Here is an 18,694-nt window from a genome sequence, read left to right as displayed (position 1 = left end):
AGTGTATAAAGCGCGAGCCTTTTCCCAAACTGAATAACATGTTTGGAAGCAACGGAACAAGGGCATCAACTTGGGATCAATAGATCGCCACAGAAGGCTACATAATTGAGCATCAACCTTCTCCCACTGTGCTTTGGCCTTTCCATCTGTCTCACTAGCCTTTTCCTTTTTGTCAACCACAATAGCCTTTTGCGTTAAGTGATCTTGAACACCTTGACCCTTGTACCACAACTCAATCGAGGAAGCCCAAGCTAAATAGTTTGAACTTCCCATTAATGGTTCAAAAGTAATCATAGGGCTTGAAGTTCCGATTCCCGTGTTTTTGGAGCCAAAAATATCATATCCGAGAGACATGGCTCAAAACTTCAAGAAAGACACACAAAACAGGGACAAAACTTAGCTTATGGTGCTAAGAAAACAGAGATCCAGAAGCTCCAAGAAATCAGCCGCCGGAAAATTTCGCCAGAAAACTAAAAGTGATTGGAAGTCAGAAATAACTGCTGGGGTAGGTGCGGAATTTCTGACACACCAGGCTGGGAAAAAAAATTGTCAAAAAAGTGGCTGGAAAAATGCAGATCTACCGGAAACAGTGCAACAGTTGCCGGAACCCTAATTCCGACGATCGGAATCTTCTGCAAACTGATATAAAGTGCTCGGAAGACCTGGGCGACCTCAACTGAAGAGAAACAGACTGGAAAACAGTGCTGTATCGCCAGAAAAATAGTGCTGAACTGCCGGAAACACTGTTCACGCGTACTGTTCACGTCGGAAAAATTGTTCTGGTGATAATATTCTATTATGGCTCTGATACCATGTGAGAAAATACTATTATTGAATTGTGTATCTACATTATTACATTGAGCCCTATTTATAGACACTACATCCTAATCCTTTTCTCTGTAGGATACTATATACAAATCCTATTCCTATTCCTATTCTAACAATAGAAAACATTTAGGCAAGGCATGAAAGAAGGGTTCAGTTTACTAGTAAAGTGTGAGATCATATACTAGCGGTGAAAAGCATGATTGACAACAGAGATAAGTTCAGAATTACATATTCGACTAAATGTTCTATGTTGAAATTGAGTCAGAGAAAACCTCTGAAATGATTTCAATATTGAACCCTGGACATATAAGAGTTCCGAATTAGAAAGAAGATCTTTTGTCTACTGGGTAGCCTGCTCCAGTCTCCTTATGAAACTTCCGTTATTGGGTTAGTCATACACTTCACACGCTTCTAGCGATTCACATGGCTTCATCAAATGATACAAGTCTTGGGTAAGAATCTACAGATAAGTACTGTCTATATCCCATGTTATTTTATGCTTTCTACTTGCGAAAATCACAAATATCCAACACTTCTAAAGTACAAGCATTCTCTACAACTTCACAAGTTTCAAGAAATGAAATTCATTTTGCAATTCAATATTATAAATGATTTACATTTTTTTCTATCACAGATACACTTAAACAGTTATTTCAATATGAACATGCAAGTCAAAGGTGTCCTTTAATCTCAGTGACCAGTCAATGATCAGATGCTCACACATCTCCAATGTTTAACTTACTCTTACAGTGATCTATGCTATTATATCTTCCATATGAATAATCTATTAAAATGATATATCGGCTTTATTTAACATCCGGTATGATGGACTACAATATGAAACAGATGCCTCTAAATTGTTTACTAGAAATTAATGCAACCCAAGGGTCTTAGATGCAGTATATTAGAAGTAGATTTGTAACTTTTGAATACAAGCATTCTTCAAATGATTTATCAGCAATATCACTTGTAGCTTTTGGGTATCTAGTGTGTATGATCTTAGAAAACATTGGATGACTAGTGACTACTTATTTTACATGCATTATAGATGACGAGCAAAAACAGTGGATTTTTCATAGAGGTTAATCACTTTGTGTTGATAATGGCTAATATGATTCTTAATTTGTTCAGCAAGTATGTCAACAGCTTCATGTTTTATGGTCAGCTCCATTACGTATTGTCATTGCCATGGTTCTACTTTACCAGCAACTAGGTCTGGCTTCACTTCTTGGTGCTCTTATGCTAGTATTGATGATCCCAATGCAGGTAAATGAATTCTTCCTCCAAGTCTGAATTATTACTGGCAACTAGTGGCTTCATCATCTAATCTATACTTAAAATGGCTTTTAGCAGTGGAGTGCTTATTAAAACAATTTTCCTGTTACACTCTTGCCATTACACTTCTTGCGTCATTTTAATATCGGAAACAGAAGTTTTCTTTTGTTTGCACATTGGAAAGTTTTGACGAAAGATCTTGCTATAAGAAAGTTCCACTGATAAGAGAAAAGAAAAGTAGAAGAGGACAGCTTCATCTCTCAAACCCAATATCCGCTGAATGCATCATATTTTTGTAATCTTGTTGGAGATCCATCAAAGTGATGTCATTAAATGGACAATTCTCTTAATTTCTGTGCTTATTGTGCTGTAGGGCATCTAATCTTTTTTGATAGAGAAGGTGCCACATTACAAACATAGTCACCAATGGCTTGCCAACTTGTATACGACTAGAATAAAGAAAGAAAATCCACATTAGTTGGTGTTTCATGTGAAGGTGTCCAGAAAATGTGTTCATCAGATGTTACTCATCAGCCAGTGATACATTGATTATGGTGTACGATGCGGAATATGTTCAAGGTGGACTGGGTAATACTTGGTTGTGCTAAGACATGCTATCTTTGAGAAAGTAGAAGAGGCTGGCAACTATAACTTTACTTTTTTAGTTACATTTTTGGGACACCTGTAAGTATAAATCATAGGGTGTTTTTCATTGAGAATCGTGTTTTTTGCATGAGATACTATACTTTCTTTTTACACTTTATGGAGGAATTTTGCTCTTCAATCAATAAATTTGGTCACTTCATAAAAGAAGTCCACGTTGCACTAATGAACTATAGATTGGAAGCTTTATTTTTTAACTCAATCTTAGTCATTTTAAACTGTTGTCAACCATTATAACATTATGTACTTTTCCTTTTTCAACTGGTCTCTAAAACATATGTGTTTATCCTTTTGGCCCAGACAATTATTGTTGGCTATATGCGAAAACTATCCAAAGAAGGATTGCAACACACTGACAAAAGGGTTGGTCTAACTAATGAAATACTTGCTGCAATGGATGTAGTAAAGTATGGTTCTTTCTGCTCTCTTTTTTCCTCCTCTATACCTTCTTTTTTTTTCCAGATAATTTGAGAGTGGGCTTGATTTTGTGCTGATCGATATAGATGTTATGCATGGGAGAAGAGCTTCCAATCTAAAATCCAACAAATGAGGAATGATGAACTTTCTTGGTTCAGGAAAGCACAGCTATTGGCGGCGGTATGCTATAACCTGCTTGTGCATAGAATAATACTAAATTAGTGTCAACGAAGCTCTTTTGTTTTACAGTGACACCTCAGTATTTGGTTCCTTACATGCCGCATGTTTTCATTGAAACAATATAATCCAGTAATTGCCAAGGTTTTTCAGAAAGCCTGATCTAGCTTCAAGAGAACTCTAGCTTTGAAGATTTTTACATAGAGTTTCCTGTCTGGGTCAGTTTAATTGGATACACTTCTGAAGCTATCAACAGGCAACAGAATCAAACAACTGGAATCAACTAGTGGATTAGCAATGTGAAAATTTAGGACGTGGTAGAGGAATAATGAACCCGGGTTATCTCTTTGTGATGGAATTAGGTTTGACATGTTTTCTACATGACCTGATAGGGGACCTTGACTCAAATGACTTAGCATATTTTGCTTAAGATGCAGATCATTCTTTTGCTCATTGTTTCTTTCCTTTTTTCCCCTCTCTATCAACAGTTCAACAATTTCATGCTGAACAGCATCCCAGTTTTCGTGACAGTGATTTCATTTGGAACTTTCACTTTGCTTGGTGGAAATTTGACAGCTGCCAGAGCTTTTACATCACTTTCCCTCTTTGCAATTCTGAGGTTCCCTTTGAACATGCTTCCAAACATTATAACTCAGGTTCTTTTTCTCAGCTTACTATATTCTGCTTTCTTATAACATAGCTGCGTGGAGTTCTTTCTCTTAATATAGTATTCTTCATTTGTCTGCTTAATTCTAGATGCAGTATATTCTCTCATCTCTCCCGTGAATCCCTCTAAACATCACTTCAAGTTATTCCCTCTGTGGTTTGTCTACACTCTACAGCTATTTAACCACCGTGTTTTGAAGAACAATACTTCTCTTTATTGAAAAATACACCACATAGGTATATAGGCGTCAGTAGCTCAGCATTCTCCATGAACTCGTAAATCATCTAAAACTATTTCTTTGATATCAATGTCATATAAACAATCGAGGAGAAAGTTCTTGAAGAATGTGGGCAACTGCTTGTTGACCGACTTGCTATGTACTTTTGTAGACGTGGAAGACAAGATTGTAGTTTAATAAACGCATTTTCCAGTCTCACGAAGCATTGTCTCTCACCTATTGCATTCCTTGTTAAGGCTTGCATCCTTGAAGCTGGATGGCTCATCCATTATACAATTTACGCTAATATGATTCTTTTCAAATACATTAATTTAGTCAATCTAGCTTGGATCAGAAACTCTTGACTGCATCATACTTGTCTAAAGGTTGTGGGTAAATTGACGCTTTAAGCTGCTGACTTTTGAAGAACAAATACATTTTAAAGTTGCATTTTTGAGTTTTATTAGAAAATTAAGTGCTTTATAGTGTCTTGTCTTGTTTCATTTAATTCCTCCACCACTCTGTACATCCCTTCCCCCATTCAAGCATTCTCCAGACGTTCTTTAAGTCTGAGAATAGTTTTCCTGTCACGGTGAACATTCCATCTGAAAGGTTTCGATAAAAACTGATAATGATCATATGTTAATATGGCCGACCAGTTATGGGTTAATGACAATTTCTTCAAGTATCCTACTAATAGACTCTTGAGAGCCAAGTCCTCCCTTTCTTTTCATAAAACAATTGAATGAATCGGTGCGGGGCCTAGAACTACCATACGTCTATCGTGGTCGATACTTATAAATAGGTGAGTCTTGTATTAATCAAGTCATCGAGTAATCAATATACCTCTTATGTCACTTATTTTATCACACACTTGGTATCGTCTGTTTTACATACAGGTTGTAAATTCAAACGTATCGTTGCAACGAATGGAGGAGTTGTTCTTAGCTGAAGAGAGAGTCCTCTTACCTAATCCACCACTTGAACCTGGGCTTCCTTCCATTTCAATCAGGGACGGATTCTTTTCATGGGATTCTAAGGTCTGCCTCTTCTGTATCTATCTGTACTGCTGCACTATACCTACTCATGAAATACCGGTGGTTGCAATAGTTATAAGAAGCTTTATCATCATTTGATTTTTCCTAACCAAAGTATTTCTTGTAGCTCAATACCATGTGGATCTAGAATATTGTGTAAATGCACAGGACCTTGAAACTATTTGCTAGTTGCATGCATCTCTATTGCTTTCATTGAAATGCATTTCTATTTTATGCTTGTCAATGGTTACTGTAAAACTCTTATAAATCATTAAATTATCTTGGTGCTGCATGGAATCTCTCTAGTATAACAAATGCGTGAAAACCCAATTAGTGGAACAATTTTGTCATGACCCAAAGTCCCACTAAGCTGTGATGGCACCTAACCCTACCCGGTAGGCGAACCAAACTACAAGTGACCACGATATCAAGACATTATAGCGATAATAAACAACAGCGGAATAACATAAATAAAGAATTTCCAAGTAAATACAACGCAATACTATACTCTACTACCCCCAAGTACTCAGGTCTCACAAGTCATGAGCTTCTAAGAATGGACTATACAACTTTGAGTATGAAGGTACAACATTTGTTTGGAAAACAACAAAATAAATGACTCTAGACTACCAAGAACTAGATGGCAGCTCAACTCTGTGATCTCCCACGAAATCAACGCGTACTCAACAAGTATCATTAACCAACTCCAACAAGGTAGTGGCGAGGGGTGTCCTTAAAAAGATACTCTCTTAGTCCTGTATAGTTCATATAATCTCAACGGATAAAGAAATAATTGCATTAGGTAAATACAACAGAACAATATAGTAGTTACACACAGATACAACATATCAAATATGCTCAGATAGGGCATGTAAAGGAATGCATACTATCTAATTAAGTCAAATACCTTTGCATGTAACTGAATGCAATTAAAAAATATATATGATGATATGCAAGTGCTATGAGTCAGTGATGCAATGCACATGATGCTGACTCTCCACAATTCCTGTCTCAAGTCAGTGCTCCCAAAACTCCACGCACACACTGATCAGGTTGGCGGTGGCTCGGTCAGTGACCCATGCGGACAACCGCATTGTCCATACCTTGTGCGGAACAAAATCTCATCATGCCATAATCATATCAATCTGCCCGGAACAAGATCCCATCGGGCCATAATCATATCAATCTGCCCGGAACAAGATCCCATCGGGCCATAATCATATCAATTCGCCTGGAACAAGATCCCATCGGGCCATAATCATATCGATCAGCACGGAACAAGATCCCATTATGCCTTTACCAAATCCATCCATCTCCGAATATCCAGTATATATATCATGAAATAAACATGAATCACGTATGCAATCATATGACATCTAGATGGTGGATGAAATGAATCTATGTAACCCATGTAACATAAGGTACACGAAATATCCAAAATGGAGTCCTAGCATGTGAATTAATGCTAAATATATTTCCTTAATCAATAAAGTATGCTCAACTAATTATTTAACAGTCAAGTAACGCGGAAGAAATAAGCATAGCAGCTAAATACCTAGACATGGCACTCGGTACCTGCACAAGCGCTCGTCAGCTTGCCTATACGTTAACCCCATATGTAAAGTACATTCCAATTTCAATTTATTTCGGAAAAATTCCTCGAAGTCAAAGTCTTAATTTACCTCAACCTGAAGCCTTTCAAACACCACAAATGGCATTTTCTTTTCTCAAGGCCTCCAAATGCTGTCAATCTATTCAAAAGTGTATTTTACAGGGTTAAAGGAGTCCAACAATACCCATATTGCAATAAAAGAACCGGACTAAAAAGTCAACTGAAAAAGGTCAAACCTGAACTCCGGGTTCAAAATCCGAAATAAATTACTTCTCCTCAGAGTAGTTATGAACTTTGTATATATTTGCACTTTTGTTTCCCACTCAAAATATGTTTCTGGGTCATTTGTTCTCTCAAAAGAAGGAATCTTCATCTTGATACTACTTAAATTTCTATCAACTTCATCATCTCTGTTGTGTTGATTCCATTGCGCATCCCAAATCCTCTGCCATGGCTAGCTCCTCTCCTACCTCCCCATAAACCTTGTCGACCATAATCAACATAATTATCAGATCATCTTCAATTTTTTCAAATGGGTCCTCTTGTGGAGGTACTCTCAATGGCAATGAATCCCTCCTTACATCTTGAGGTGGAATCTGTTTTACTACTGGTGGTGCTGGTACAACCTGATAGCTCTCTACAAGTTTTGTACCTGTAAAGACTAAAGACAGCTGCTGCATTTTGTTGCATCATAGCTTGCAATATCATTAGTTCCTTCGGTCTGAACAGGCGCCTTACTTTTCACTATCCTCAGTGGCAGATATTCTCTCACAATTAAGAATTTCTTACTTTTCACTCATGTATACTCTCTTCGTCACTCTCTTGGAAGCCTCAAGATTTGAACCCGCCTCACAAATCACCTATCCAAGAATGAATTTATGAAAGTAAGTTTTAAAAGTGGAGTTTGTGTAACCAAGAGTGAAATTTAAAAGATAAGCACTAGAGTCAAGGAACTTCTACGAAAAGCAAAGATAAAATCACAAATGAATTGGTACGAGAAAAAATTAGGTCTCAAGTATTAAGCACGGTTTAATGCAAACTAGCACTAGATCACTTAACAAGAGTCCCATTGATTTTTCTACCCAATAATAATCTTTCCCCAACAATCAACTAGCACTTCAGAAATCTCTTGAATCTTTTTTATTTTATTTTTTTATAAGCAACTCTATGAGGGTTTAGTGGAAAACAAGAACAAGATTTCTTTTATAAGCAACTCGACTAGGGTTTAGTTGAGACAACAACACAAGAACAACATTTTTTTTTCCTTTTTCTTAACTACTTTCGGATCTTGATTTCAAGAACTTGGAATGTGGAATTGTCAGAATAATGCCCAAGCCTTCGCGCTGATACTAACTAATAAGATCCGAGATACACAAATCAACAAAATATAAAATAATAATAATTGAAGCAAATTAAAGATATAATTCGATAAAATTATTGACAATATTTGAATACTCAAACAAAGAAGAAACTTAGAACCCCAGATGAATGTCTCAAGAAACACTTGATATATCACATCGATCACCTCCAAAGAATGACAAAGCAAAGCCCAAGATAAAAAGAATAAAGAAGAAAATTACCTTAAAAGATCCCATTCTTGAAACAGGCAATTGTGAGTCAACCTCGAACCAAAAGGTCCAATTTTCTCTCAAAGGAGTTTTCTAGTCTCTCAATATGCTAAAACTAATGAAAAATGAGCCTAGGGTCTTATTTTAAGTCCTCTTTTAGAAGTCTGTTGCAGAGAATGGAGCAATTGTGTGCTGGTTGGCATAATTGCTCTGACCCTTCTGTTTTGGATAATGGCTCCTGGCGGCCTACTGTTTTAAATTTTGGCTCCTAGCGCAATTGTGCAGTGGTTGGCGCAATTGCATAGCACCTTCCTTGTGATCTTTACTCGGTCAGTTCTTCCCAGCAATCTTAAAGCCTTCAAATGTGGTATCCTTTGCATGAAACATTAAAATGATTCTCCAAACACCTTCTAGTCAATTCTTGAAGATCATGCAACTTCTTAGCGTGAATTCCTTGAGCGTTCTTGGACTTGGAGCGAGTCATTGGTCCCGAGACAATTCGAGATCATACACAATGTTCTCTGCTTTTCCTGTTATCCAAGATCGTAATCACTTCCTTGCATGATTTTCCTAGTTATTTCCAGTTAACCTTCAGTGGATAAAATTAGAATTTTGTGCTGATTGTTAGCTGTAAATTTGGAAAGTTACCAAATCCTATTAGGCATAGCTCTAAAGCTGTTTGACAAATAGATGATATATATAATTACCTGTATAGTTATATGGGTAAAGTGAACAAATTTAGAATTCAGCTATTGATATCTGGAGTCTTCTTTCACATGTTGTCTCTCGCGCTTTCCTTCTGCATCAAGCAAATCTTTGTTTGAGCCAATTGTGTAGGGCATCAACGCGATAAGAAGGTATGTGGTACCATCAAAGATAGCCGTAATCTGGGAAAGATTGAAGTAATCTGTGCTCTCTTGTGAGTTAAAGAGAGAACTATAATCAGGCTGGATTTAGGTGCTGATATATCACAATATATTAAATATTATTTCCTTGTTAAAGCTTGAAAATCATTACCAGTGTTTTCAAAAGCGAAAAGTACAAAAAAGCTTTGTTAAAACTTGAAAATCATTACCAGTGTTATCAAAAGCGAAAAGTGCAAAAAAGCTCTAAGGTCAACTAGGGCTTTAAGTGCAAAGCGCAAATAAAGTGTGGGCTTTAATGAAAAAAGTACATATATATATATATATATATATATGTTTAGTCCATGACTAATAATAATAAGCATGAATAACAAATATATGGACAAAGAAATTGTAAAAACATTACGATAAAGTGAAATATCAATTATCTAGTGTCACATCTTCAAGAGAGGCTCATTTGCAAGGAAAAGTATGTCTTAGAGCCTTGATGATGACACTAAAGCGGACATAAAACGAGGCGAAGCGCTCAACATGTTTTGAGCCTCGCTTCAGGGCTTAAGCGCGCCTTTGACAACACTGATCATTACTTCATGAGAGAACTTCGATCTGAGTTCCTCAAATTATTGTTTCACACTCACATTCTCATTTTCCTTGATAACTGTCATGAAGTTGGAGTTTTCTTATTTATTTTTCAATTTTATACATTTTAACCTCCTATATTTACAGCCTGAGCATCCCACTTTGTCAAATATTAATCTGGATATACCAGTTGGTGAGCTAGTTGCAATTGTGGGTGGGACTGGAGAAGGAAAGACATCTCTGATTTCAGCAATTCTTGGGGAGCTTCCTCCCTTAGGCAATACAAGTGTCTCTATCAGAGGAACTATTGCATATGTTCCTCAAGTTTCTTGGATCTTCAATGCCACTGTGAGCTTCAATTTATCCAAATTGCTTGTTATGCCTGTAACATAATTCTGTTTACATGAACATGCTATTTCAGGCAGTCTTTATAATATTTGTGGATATTTGTAAAATGTGGTTAAATTGTTTGTGTATTTATATGAAACAATGCAATTACCTTTAACTTACTGATTTTTAGGTGCGTGAAAATATATTATTTGGTTCCAACTTTGAACCAACAAGATATTGGAAGGCAATAGATGTCACTGCATTGGAGCATGATCTTGAGTTACTTCCAGTTAAGTACATTGACTGATCTTCTTTGATTGTGCAAAAATATGTGGAGCTCAGCATGTCTGGAAGTATATGAATCAATATTTGTGTGTTGAATTCTCTATTTACTAGTAAACATGAAAATGACATGTTCACATATCTAAAACATTCAGGGTCGAGACCTTACAGAAATTGGTGAAAGAGGTGTGAATATTAGCGGAGGACAAAAGCAAAGAGTGTCAATGGCTAGGGCTGTCTACAAAAATTCTGATGTCTATATTTTTGATGATCCCTTAAGTGCACTTGATGCACATGTGAGCCAGCAGGTAATTATCTTGTATGAATGCCTGTGCAACACCATTTCGGCAAGGGAAAGGGGATCCCAAAATGTGGTTTCCATATATAGTTATTATCATCATCCTTCTATTCGCTGAATGATTTTCTTCTCATTTGAGCATATTAACCAGGCCACTCTCTGGGTTTTATTTACGTACTAAGAACTTATTCAGTCAATATTTGATCAGCGGATACAGGATGAGCAAATGGAAGTGAAAGAGGAAAATTAGAAACTGGGTGGAAATGATGACGAAGTACTTAACCATCTGAGTTTGTAAAATTCATAAAAAGTTTGGGTTGTTAGACGTGACTGAACATCTCACACTTTGTAAAGGTATTGGAAAGAAAATAAATTGCGTAGACAGGGCGTGCAACTGAAGGATGTTTATCACTTGTATCCTAAGAACTGCAGATATAGCTAAAGTTACCTGGGGAGCACTGCCCTAGCACAGTGTGATTGACATTACCAAGATAGGCTACTTACTACGTACAATTATGTGCCTGCATCATCGGTGCTGGTAGAACTGCATTATTCTATCTACTACCTAGTACCTCTTTGTTACCCACCAGACTACACCCTCTACTTATGGCACAACATTACCCAAGAGACCTTGCTGTCAATATCCAATCCTCATTTCCACCACCTGTGGATTTTTCCGAATTTAATAACCTCTTGTATATATGTACAGGACTAATATGTAGTAATTGATTGCTTAAAGGAATTCACTGATTGCAATTGTTCCATCCTTCTCTTTGCAGTTTGAAAGCATACACTAGATGCAATTTGGATTTAACCGGCAGTAAATGGGGTTTTTCAGGTTTTTAAGAACTGTATAAAGGAGCAATTGCAAGGAAAGACTAGGGTGCTTGTGACAAATCAGCTGCATTTTCTGCCTCATGTGGATCGGATCATTTTGGTCTCTGAAGGAATGGTGATAGAGAATGGGACCTTTGAGGAGCTTCTGGAAAACGGCACACTTTTTCGGAAGCTAATGGAAAATGGTGGGAAAATGGAAAGCTATGGTGTTGAAACTGAATACGACCCAAACATTGACAATGAGAGTTCACAGTCTTCGACCACAAGGCATGAGCTCCAAAAAGATGTGACCTCTGTAACCAAAAGGAGAGCTGGTAAATCTGTTCTTATCAGGCAGGAAGAGCGGGAAACTGGTATTGTCAACTGGAATGTTTTGATGAGGTAATAAGTTAAAAGTATATGCCTCGAGACATTTATCCTTCAATTTTCAAGCCACTCCTACATGAGAATACTGGTCATTCAGCAAGTTTAGAATCCTATTTTCTTTTGCAGAAATTAACAAGCACGAGTTACGACACTTATTTATATCAATAGAAAATTTCTAGTCACAAACTTTTCTCACACATTCCCAGGTTGTTCTCTCGAGTCTTCCGTGGTATCTAGAGTTCTAGACACTGGTGGGGAGAAAATGTTTTTTTTCTAGCGGTGCAATTGCTTATAGCATCTAGGATAAGAATATTGCATTTTATTTCTAGTGGTTTTTGCCCCCTTTAGGGACTCAATGTCATCGTTGAGGTTTACCGCACCACCATATTAGGGGATGTATCGGCTCTGATACCACTTGTAACGGCTAGGCTCAACTGTCAAGGTATTGTCCACTCTAACGCAACCTTCAAGGCCTCACAGTATTCTCCCCTTCTTCGTTAGTCCGAAAGGCATCCTAACAAATGATTTTTTGACCTCACCTTTTATAGCCCCGAACTTTCTTCTCCTATTCCGATGTGGTATTTGTCTAAGGTAAGCTTCATAGGGAACTCTCTTTCGAGTTCAACCACTAGCAATTTGTGGGCTGTTATACTCACCCCATCTTAAAGACTTAGTGTCCTCGGTGATAATTTTCCCCACCACCATACTAGGAGAGGTATTTGCTCTGACATCACTCAGTCTTGACCCAGGCTCAACAATTAAAATATTGTCTACTTCAGCCAACATTTGTGGCCTCCTCACGGTTTTGTCTTCATGGTCTCTAACTCAGAAAGTGTCTTGACAATTGAATTGCTAGACCACCTTATATGGCCCCTAGCATTCTCCTCCCATTCAGATGTAAGATTTTCCTCAGGTAAGTTTTGCTCCACTTTAGAGTTCAACGGTCAGTGGTCCGTGGGTTGCTCTTCTAAGCTTACCTTAGGAAAATCTCATGTTTTGAATGTTAGGATTCATAAAAGGCATGTTCAACAATATTTGTTGCGGTGTCTTCTTGGTTAGACCCACCGAGGCATGAATGTTGACAAAAGTAGAAAATACCGTAGCAGTTCGGGTGCTAAATGGGAGGGGAATGTTCGGGGCCGTTGAGTTCATGATTCAACTAGACAAAACCATGAGGCCCCAAAGGTTGGGCTAAAGCGGACAATATCTTGATAGTTGAGCTTTAGCCATTACATTTATACTCTTTTAAGATACTAAATTGCCTTCAACCAGAATGCAATATTCAGAAGTAGATCGTTTGCCGGGGGGGGGGGGGGGGGGGGATCTTGCCTAATTTTCTTGTGTACCCTAAAATCTTCTCATGTCCCTGGTCCTCGTAAAGTAATTCTTTTCCTCGAGTAAATTTTATATACCAAACCATATCATCCCGAAGAGTGTCACAAGGAGAATCTAGGAACTAACTTACGATGCTTGTGGAGACAATACCAGATCAAATCACCGTGAAAGAATTCAACTTGCGATCCAGTTTATTGGTCATGAAATTAATCAACCATGACACGACCATATTGCTCAAGGACTTTCATACTTAAACCTTGGGTTATTTTTGTGAGGATGAACTGTTGCTTTCATGATGAATTTTTCCTTTCCCTTCTCACATATAAACATCATTTCGATTGAGACCATTGAAGGTAGTTGTTGTCCATTCAATTTATGATGACCTATAACGGAAAGATGTTGCTTTGGTATTAATGATTAAGATTGAGATGTTGATTTGATATTGATGATTAAGATTGATAGCTTAATTTTATGAATATATTGTATTAATGTAAATGATTAGGAATTGATTGTGTAATATTGTCTTTCCTTATTTAGTCTTAGAACTCATTTATAAGTACCCATTCTTATGGATTGTATATTCATTCAGAAATACAAGAAGCCCTTTCTTCTTGCTAAAAATCTTCATGGTATCAGAGCCATTGCTGCCTTTTTGAGGTGAGTTTTCTCCCTCGCAGCACTAGGGTTCCGTGTTTTATCAAAGAGGTCGAGTTTTTCTCTCTCTTTGTGGCTGTCCGCACAAAAAACTCCTACCGTTCAGTTCGTTTCTGGATTATTTTTCTCTGTTGGGGTCGCTGGAACATTCTGAGCCTATCCCTATCAGTTTTGATTTTTTCCGATCGCTGGAATTAGGATTCCGACGTGGCAGCCAACTTTCCGGCGATGTTTTTCTGGAATTTTTTTTCCAGTTCTCGGGTCGTAGGCCTATTCTAACCCTTCCCATCCAGATAATATAGGTGACACTACTTCTGGAGAGATTTTGTCTCAAGATGAAGTTTAACATCTTCGCCGTCTTCTGAACAAACTTGACTCTTCTAATGTTGCTAGCCCCAATTATGTGCAGTCAGGTATTGCTTTTAATGCTCAGCTTAATTGTTGGATTATTGATTTTGGTGCGAATAGACACATGACAGGCTCTTCTAAAGGCCTTCAAAATTACTCTCCTAGTCCCAAAGGGGATTATGTCAGAATAGCCAATGGCTCCCTAACCCCTGTCTCTGGAACAGGTTCAATCTGTTGTACTCCTGATATTACCTTATCATCCATTCTTCATGTGCCTGATTTTCCTATTAACCTATTATCTGTTAGCGCTATCACCAAAGAACTAAACTGTAGTGTCAGATTCTTTCCTGATTATTGTGTTTTTGAAGACCTTCATACAGGGAAGAAGATTGGCAGTGGTAGATTGCATGATGGCTTATATTTGATCAATAGAACTCGAGACTCTGGTCAGGCTTTTTTTGTAGGAAATAAGGATGTCAACCGAGAAATAATACAGTGGCATAGACGGTTGGGACACCTATCTTTTTTTGCTTTAAAAAAGTTATACCCTGGTTTATTTTCTAGAATTGAGTTTGAATCTTTGTCTTGTGATGCATGTGAATATGCCAAGCACACTAAAAACTCTTATCCTCTGAGTGACAATAAAAGCACAATTCCCTTTTTGACTATTCATTCTGATGTTTGGGGTCCTACTCAAACACTTTTTTTGTCTGGTAGTCGATGGTTTGTTACTTTTATCAATTGTTGCACTAGAATGACATGGGTATATCTGTTAAAAGCCAAAAGTGAAGTTTTCTCCTGTTTTAAGTCATTTCATAAAATGATTTATACTTAGTTTGAGGCTAAGATAAAGATATTTCGAACAGACAATGGCACAGAATACATGGATAAAACTTTTGGAGCTTACTTGGAGTCTTTTGGGATAATCCATCAAACTAGTTGTTCTTATACTAGTGCACAAAATGGGGTTGCTGAAAGAAAAAATAGGCATTTGTTAGAAGTAGCACGATCCTTTTTGTTTACCATGAATCTGCCGAAGCCTTACTGGGGGGATGCCATTCTAGTAGCTGCCTACCTCATCAATAGAATGCCACTTAAAACTCTTAATTTTAGAAGTCCTTTAGAAGCTTTAAAGGGTAAAAATGATTATACTGTTCCTCCAAAGATATTTGGGTGTGTTTGCTTTGTTCACGCTAGGAACTCTGGGAAACTTGAACCTAGAGCTCTTAAATGTGTTTTTATTGGGTATTCTCCAACACAGAAAGGGTACAAATGTTATCACCCTCCTTTTAGGAGATTCTTTGTCAGTATGGATGTTACCTTTCGGGAATCTGAGCCCTATTTCAATATTACACCATCACCTCTTCAAGGGGAGAATTATAAGGAAGAAGAGATGGTTTTTCCTAGTTCTATTGTTGAAACTACTGCCACAAGGGAAAGTGAAATTGGAGAAAGAATTCAGGGGGAGACTATTGAAACTACTGCCATAAGAGAAAGTGAAATTGGAGAAAGAATTCAGGGGGAGACTGTTGGGCGTTTGGATAGGCCTGATTTGATAACTTACTCAAGGAGAAATAGAGCAGAAGAAGCCATCATGCAACCTGCCGAAGCCGAACCTTCTTCTTCTGGTGAGTTATCTATACTTCCTAATGAGTTAGATTTGCCTATTGCTCATAGGAAAGGAGTCAGATCTTGCACTAAACACCCTTTATCTAACTTTGTTTCCTATAATTCTTTATCGCCCTCCTATAGAGCCTTTGCCTTGTCTATTTCTTCTGTGTCTATTCCCAGAATTGGAGGTAAGCTTTTGCAGATTCTAAGTGGAAGCAAGCTATGATGGAAGAAATAAAGGCCTTATCAAAGAATGACTCTTGCGAACTTGTCGCATCACCACCAGACAAGAAGTTGGTTGGTTGCAAATGGGTCTTCACTGTAAAACATAAAGCTGATGGTTCCATTGAAAGGTTCAAAGCAAGATTGGTGGCTAAAGGATTCACTCAGACTTATGGAGTGGATTATTGAGAGACATTTGCTCCTGTTGCAAAAATGAATACTATTAGAATTCTTCTATCTTGTGCAGCTAATCTTGACTGGGACTTGCAATAGTTTGATATGAAGAATGCATTTCTTCATGGAGACTTAGAAGAAGAGGTGTACATGGAGATTCCTCCTGGTTTTGGTACTGAACAAAGTCAAGGAAAGGTATGCAGACTGAAGAAAGCCTCGTACGGATTGAAGCAATCTCCTAGAGCTTGGTTTGACAGATTCTATAAAGCAATGATCTCCTTTGGTTACCAACAAAGCAATGCGGATCATACCCTCTTTATAAGGCATTTAAAGGGTAAACTCACTCTTCTCATAGTTTATGTTGATGACATAGTAATGACAGGAGATGACAAAGAGGAGATGACCCGATTGAAGAAGTTGTTGGCACAGGAATTTGAGATCAAGGATCTAGGAAAATTGCAGTACTTCTTGGGAATTGAAGTTGCTAGATCAAAAAGAGGAATCTTTATTTCTCAAAGAAAGTATATTCTGGATCTCTTGAAAGAAACAGGTATGACAGGTTGCAAACCAGCAGAATCACCCATTGAAAGCAATCACAAACTACAAAGCGGAGTTGGAAAGTCAGTTGATAAAGAGAGATATCAGAGGCTGGTTGGAAAACTCATTTATCTCTCTCACACTAGACCAGACATAGCCTATTCAGTCAACCTAGTGAGTCAGTTTATGCACGATCCTCGAGATCCTCATATGCAAGCTGTCTTTCACATTTTACGGTATCTGAAGTCTGCTCCAGGAAAAGGTCTACTTTACTCCAGACATGGTCACCTCCAAATAGAAGCCTTTACCGATGCAGATTGGGCTGGATCTTTAGATGACAGAAGGTCTACATCCGGTTACCGTACACTCGTAGGAGGAAACTTGGTCACTTGGAGAAGCAAGAAGCAAAGTGTAGTTGCTAGATCAAGTGCGGAGGCAGAATATAGAGCTATGGCCCAGGGTGTTTGCGAACTTTTGTGGTTACAAAAGTTACTAGAAGAATTGAGATTGTCTGAAAAAAGGAAACTTTCCTTGTATTGTGACAACAAAGCTGCAATCAGTATAGCTCGAAATCCAATCCAGCATGACCAAACAAAGCACGTTGAAATTGATCGACACTTCATCAAAGAAAAAGTCACGGGTGGTGTCTTGAGTTTATTCCACGTGTCATCAGAAAAACAACTAGCTGATGTGTTTACTAAAGGCCTCAACAAACGGACTTTTCATACACTGGTTTGCAAGTTGGGCATGTACGACATCTTTGCACCAACTTGAGGGGGAGTGTTGATTTGGTATTAATGATTAAGATTGAGATGTTGATTTGATATTGATGATTAAGATTGATAGCTTAATTTTATGAATATATTGTATTAATGTAAATGATTAGGAATTGATTGCGTAATATTGTCTTTCCTTATTTAGTCTTAGAACTTATGTATAAGTACCCATTCTTATGGATTGTATATTCATTCAGAAATACAAGAAGCCCTTTCTTCTTGCTAAAAATCTTCAGAAGAAGATTGTTGTCTGCTCCTCCGTTGCTACCTGGAACAATGGCTTTTCTACCAGAGGTGATACTGGAGGAGGAGAAGTATGCCTCTCATTTCCGCCTTGTTGATGATCAAATGTGGCTGCTAGGGTCCGAAGATTGCTCTACCATTACGAAAAACAGAGAAACAATAAGAAGAATCTCTGTAATGTGTCTTGTTAGTTGTTACTACGAACTAGTTACAACACTACATCTAGCTGGAAAACAGAAAACTAAAGTCTAACTTGCTGATTTGATTTCCTTACTTGGTGGAGACCAATCTCTCATTCAAATCAGGAAATTAATCTGGCCAAGGAATGACTCAAATTGATTTGATTTTCTTATTTGGTAGAAGAACTCATCTCCAAATCAGGGAATAAATTTGGCAGATTCAGTTTCCTGATTTGGAGTAGAAAAAGCCTCTCGATAGAATCTGGTAATTAATTAGCATTGGCTAATGGATAAATAGAATCAAGCACAATCTGATTTACAGAATTATTCAAGTCCCTTTTCTTTTTCTTCAAATATCATCATTCATTTTTTTCCAAATAATAACCAATATCTAACCTAAATATCTAACAAATACCATTAGGTGAATATGACTATGTTTATAATGGATTTAAGGGAGCTTTCACCATGTCACCCTTGGAAAGTTTACATTACAGTTTAGATGATATAAAAGTTACAGAGAAACTCTTCAACGTTTCATTCATCATCATAGGCTCAAGAAAAGATTCTTATTTAACCAAGTTTAATAGAAACCCTTGGCT

The 18,694-nt window shown here is 37.5% G+C and overlaps 1 protein-coding gene across 13 annotated transcripts in view; it reads left to right on the top strand.

Annotated features, from left to right (window-relative positions):
- The window catches only part of LOC132627114 (ABC transporter C family member 12-like), a 59,811-nt gene that overhangs the window by 30,843 nt on the left and 10,274 nt on the right, over positions 1 to 18,694 (top strand). For 11 of the 13 annotated variants that reach the window (XR_009577784.1, XR_009577783.1, XM_060342237.1 and 8 more), the window contains 10 exons: positions 1,960 to 2,094; positions 3,067 to 3,173; positions 3,270 to 3,363; positions 3,849 to 4,016; positions 5,144 to 5,284; positions 10,051 to 10,251; positions 10,424 to 10,522; positions 10,671 to 10,823; positions 11,652 to 12,031; positions 17,871 to 17,987. Coding sequence is in view for 11 of the 13 variants with exons in the window: in XM_060342237.1 (XP_060198220.1) it covers positions 1,960 to 2,094; positions 3,067 to 3,173; positions 3,270 to 3,363; positions 3,849 to 4,016; positions 5,144 to 5,284; positions 10,051 to 10,251; positions 10,424 to 10,522; positions 10,671 to 10,823; positions 11,652 to 12,031; positions 17,871 to 17,987 (1,595 nt within the window). In the remaining 2 variants the exon portion in view is untranslated. The remainder of the gene's footprint in view (positions 1 to 1,959; positions 2,095 to 3,066; positions 3,174 to 3,269; positions 3,364 to 3,848; positions 4,017 to 5,143; positions 5,285 to 10,050; positions 10,252 to 10,423; positions 10,523 to 10,670; positions 10,824 to 11,651; positions 12,032 to 17,870; positions 17,988 to 18,694) is intronic. The other 2 variants (XM_060342243.1, XM_060342244.1) reach the window with 1 other exon arrangement.

This window comes from Lycium barbarum, chromosome 2, assembly GCF_019175385.1.
Source record: "Lycium barbarum isolate Lr01 chromosome 2, ASM1917538v2, whole genome shotgun sequence".
In the NCBI taxonomy this organism is placed as follows: Eukaryota; Viridiplantae; Streptophyta; class Magnoliopsida; order Solanales; family Solanaceae; genus Lycium; species Lycium barbarum.
This window is presented reverse-complemented; position numbering and strand designations above follow the sequence as displayed.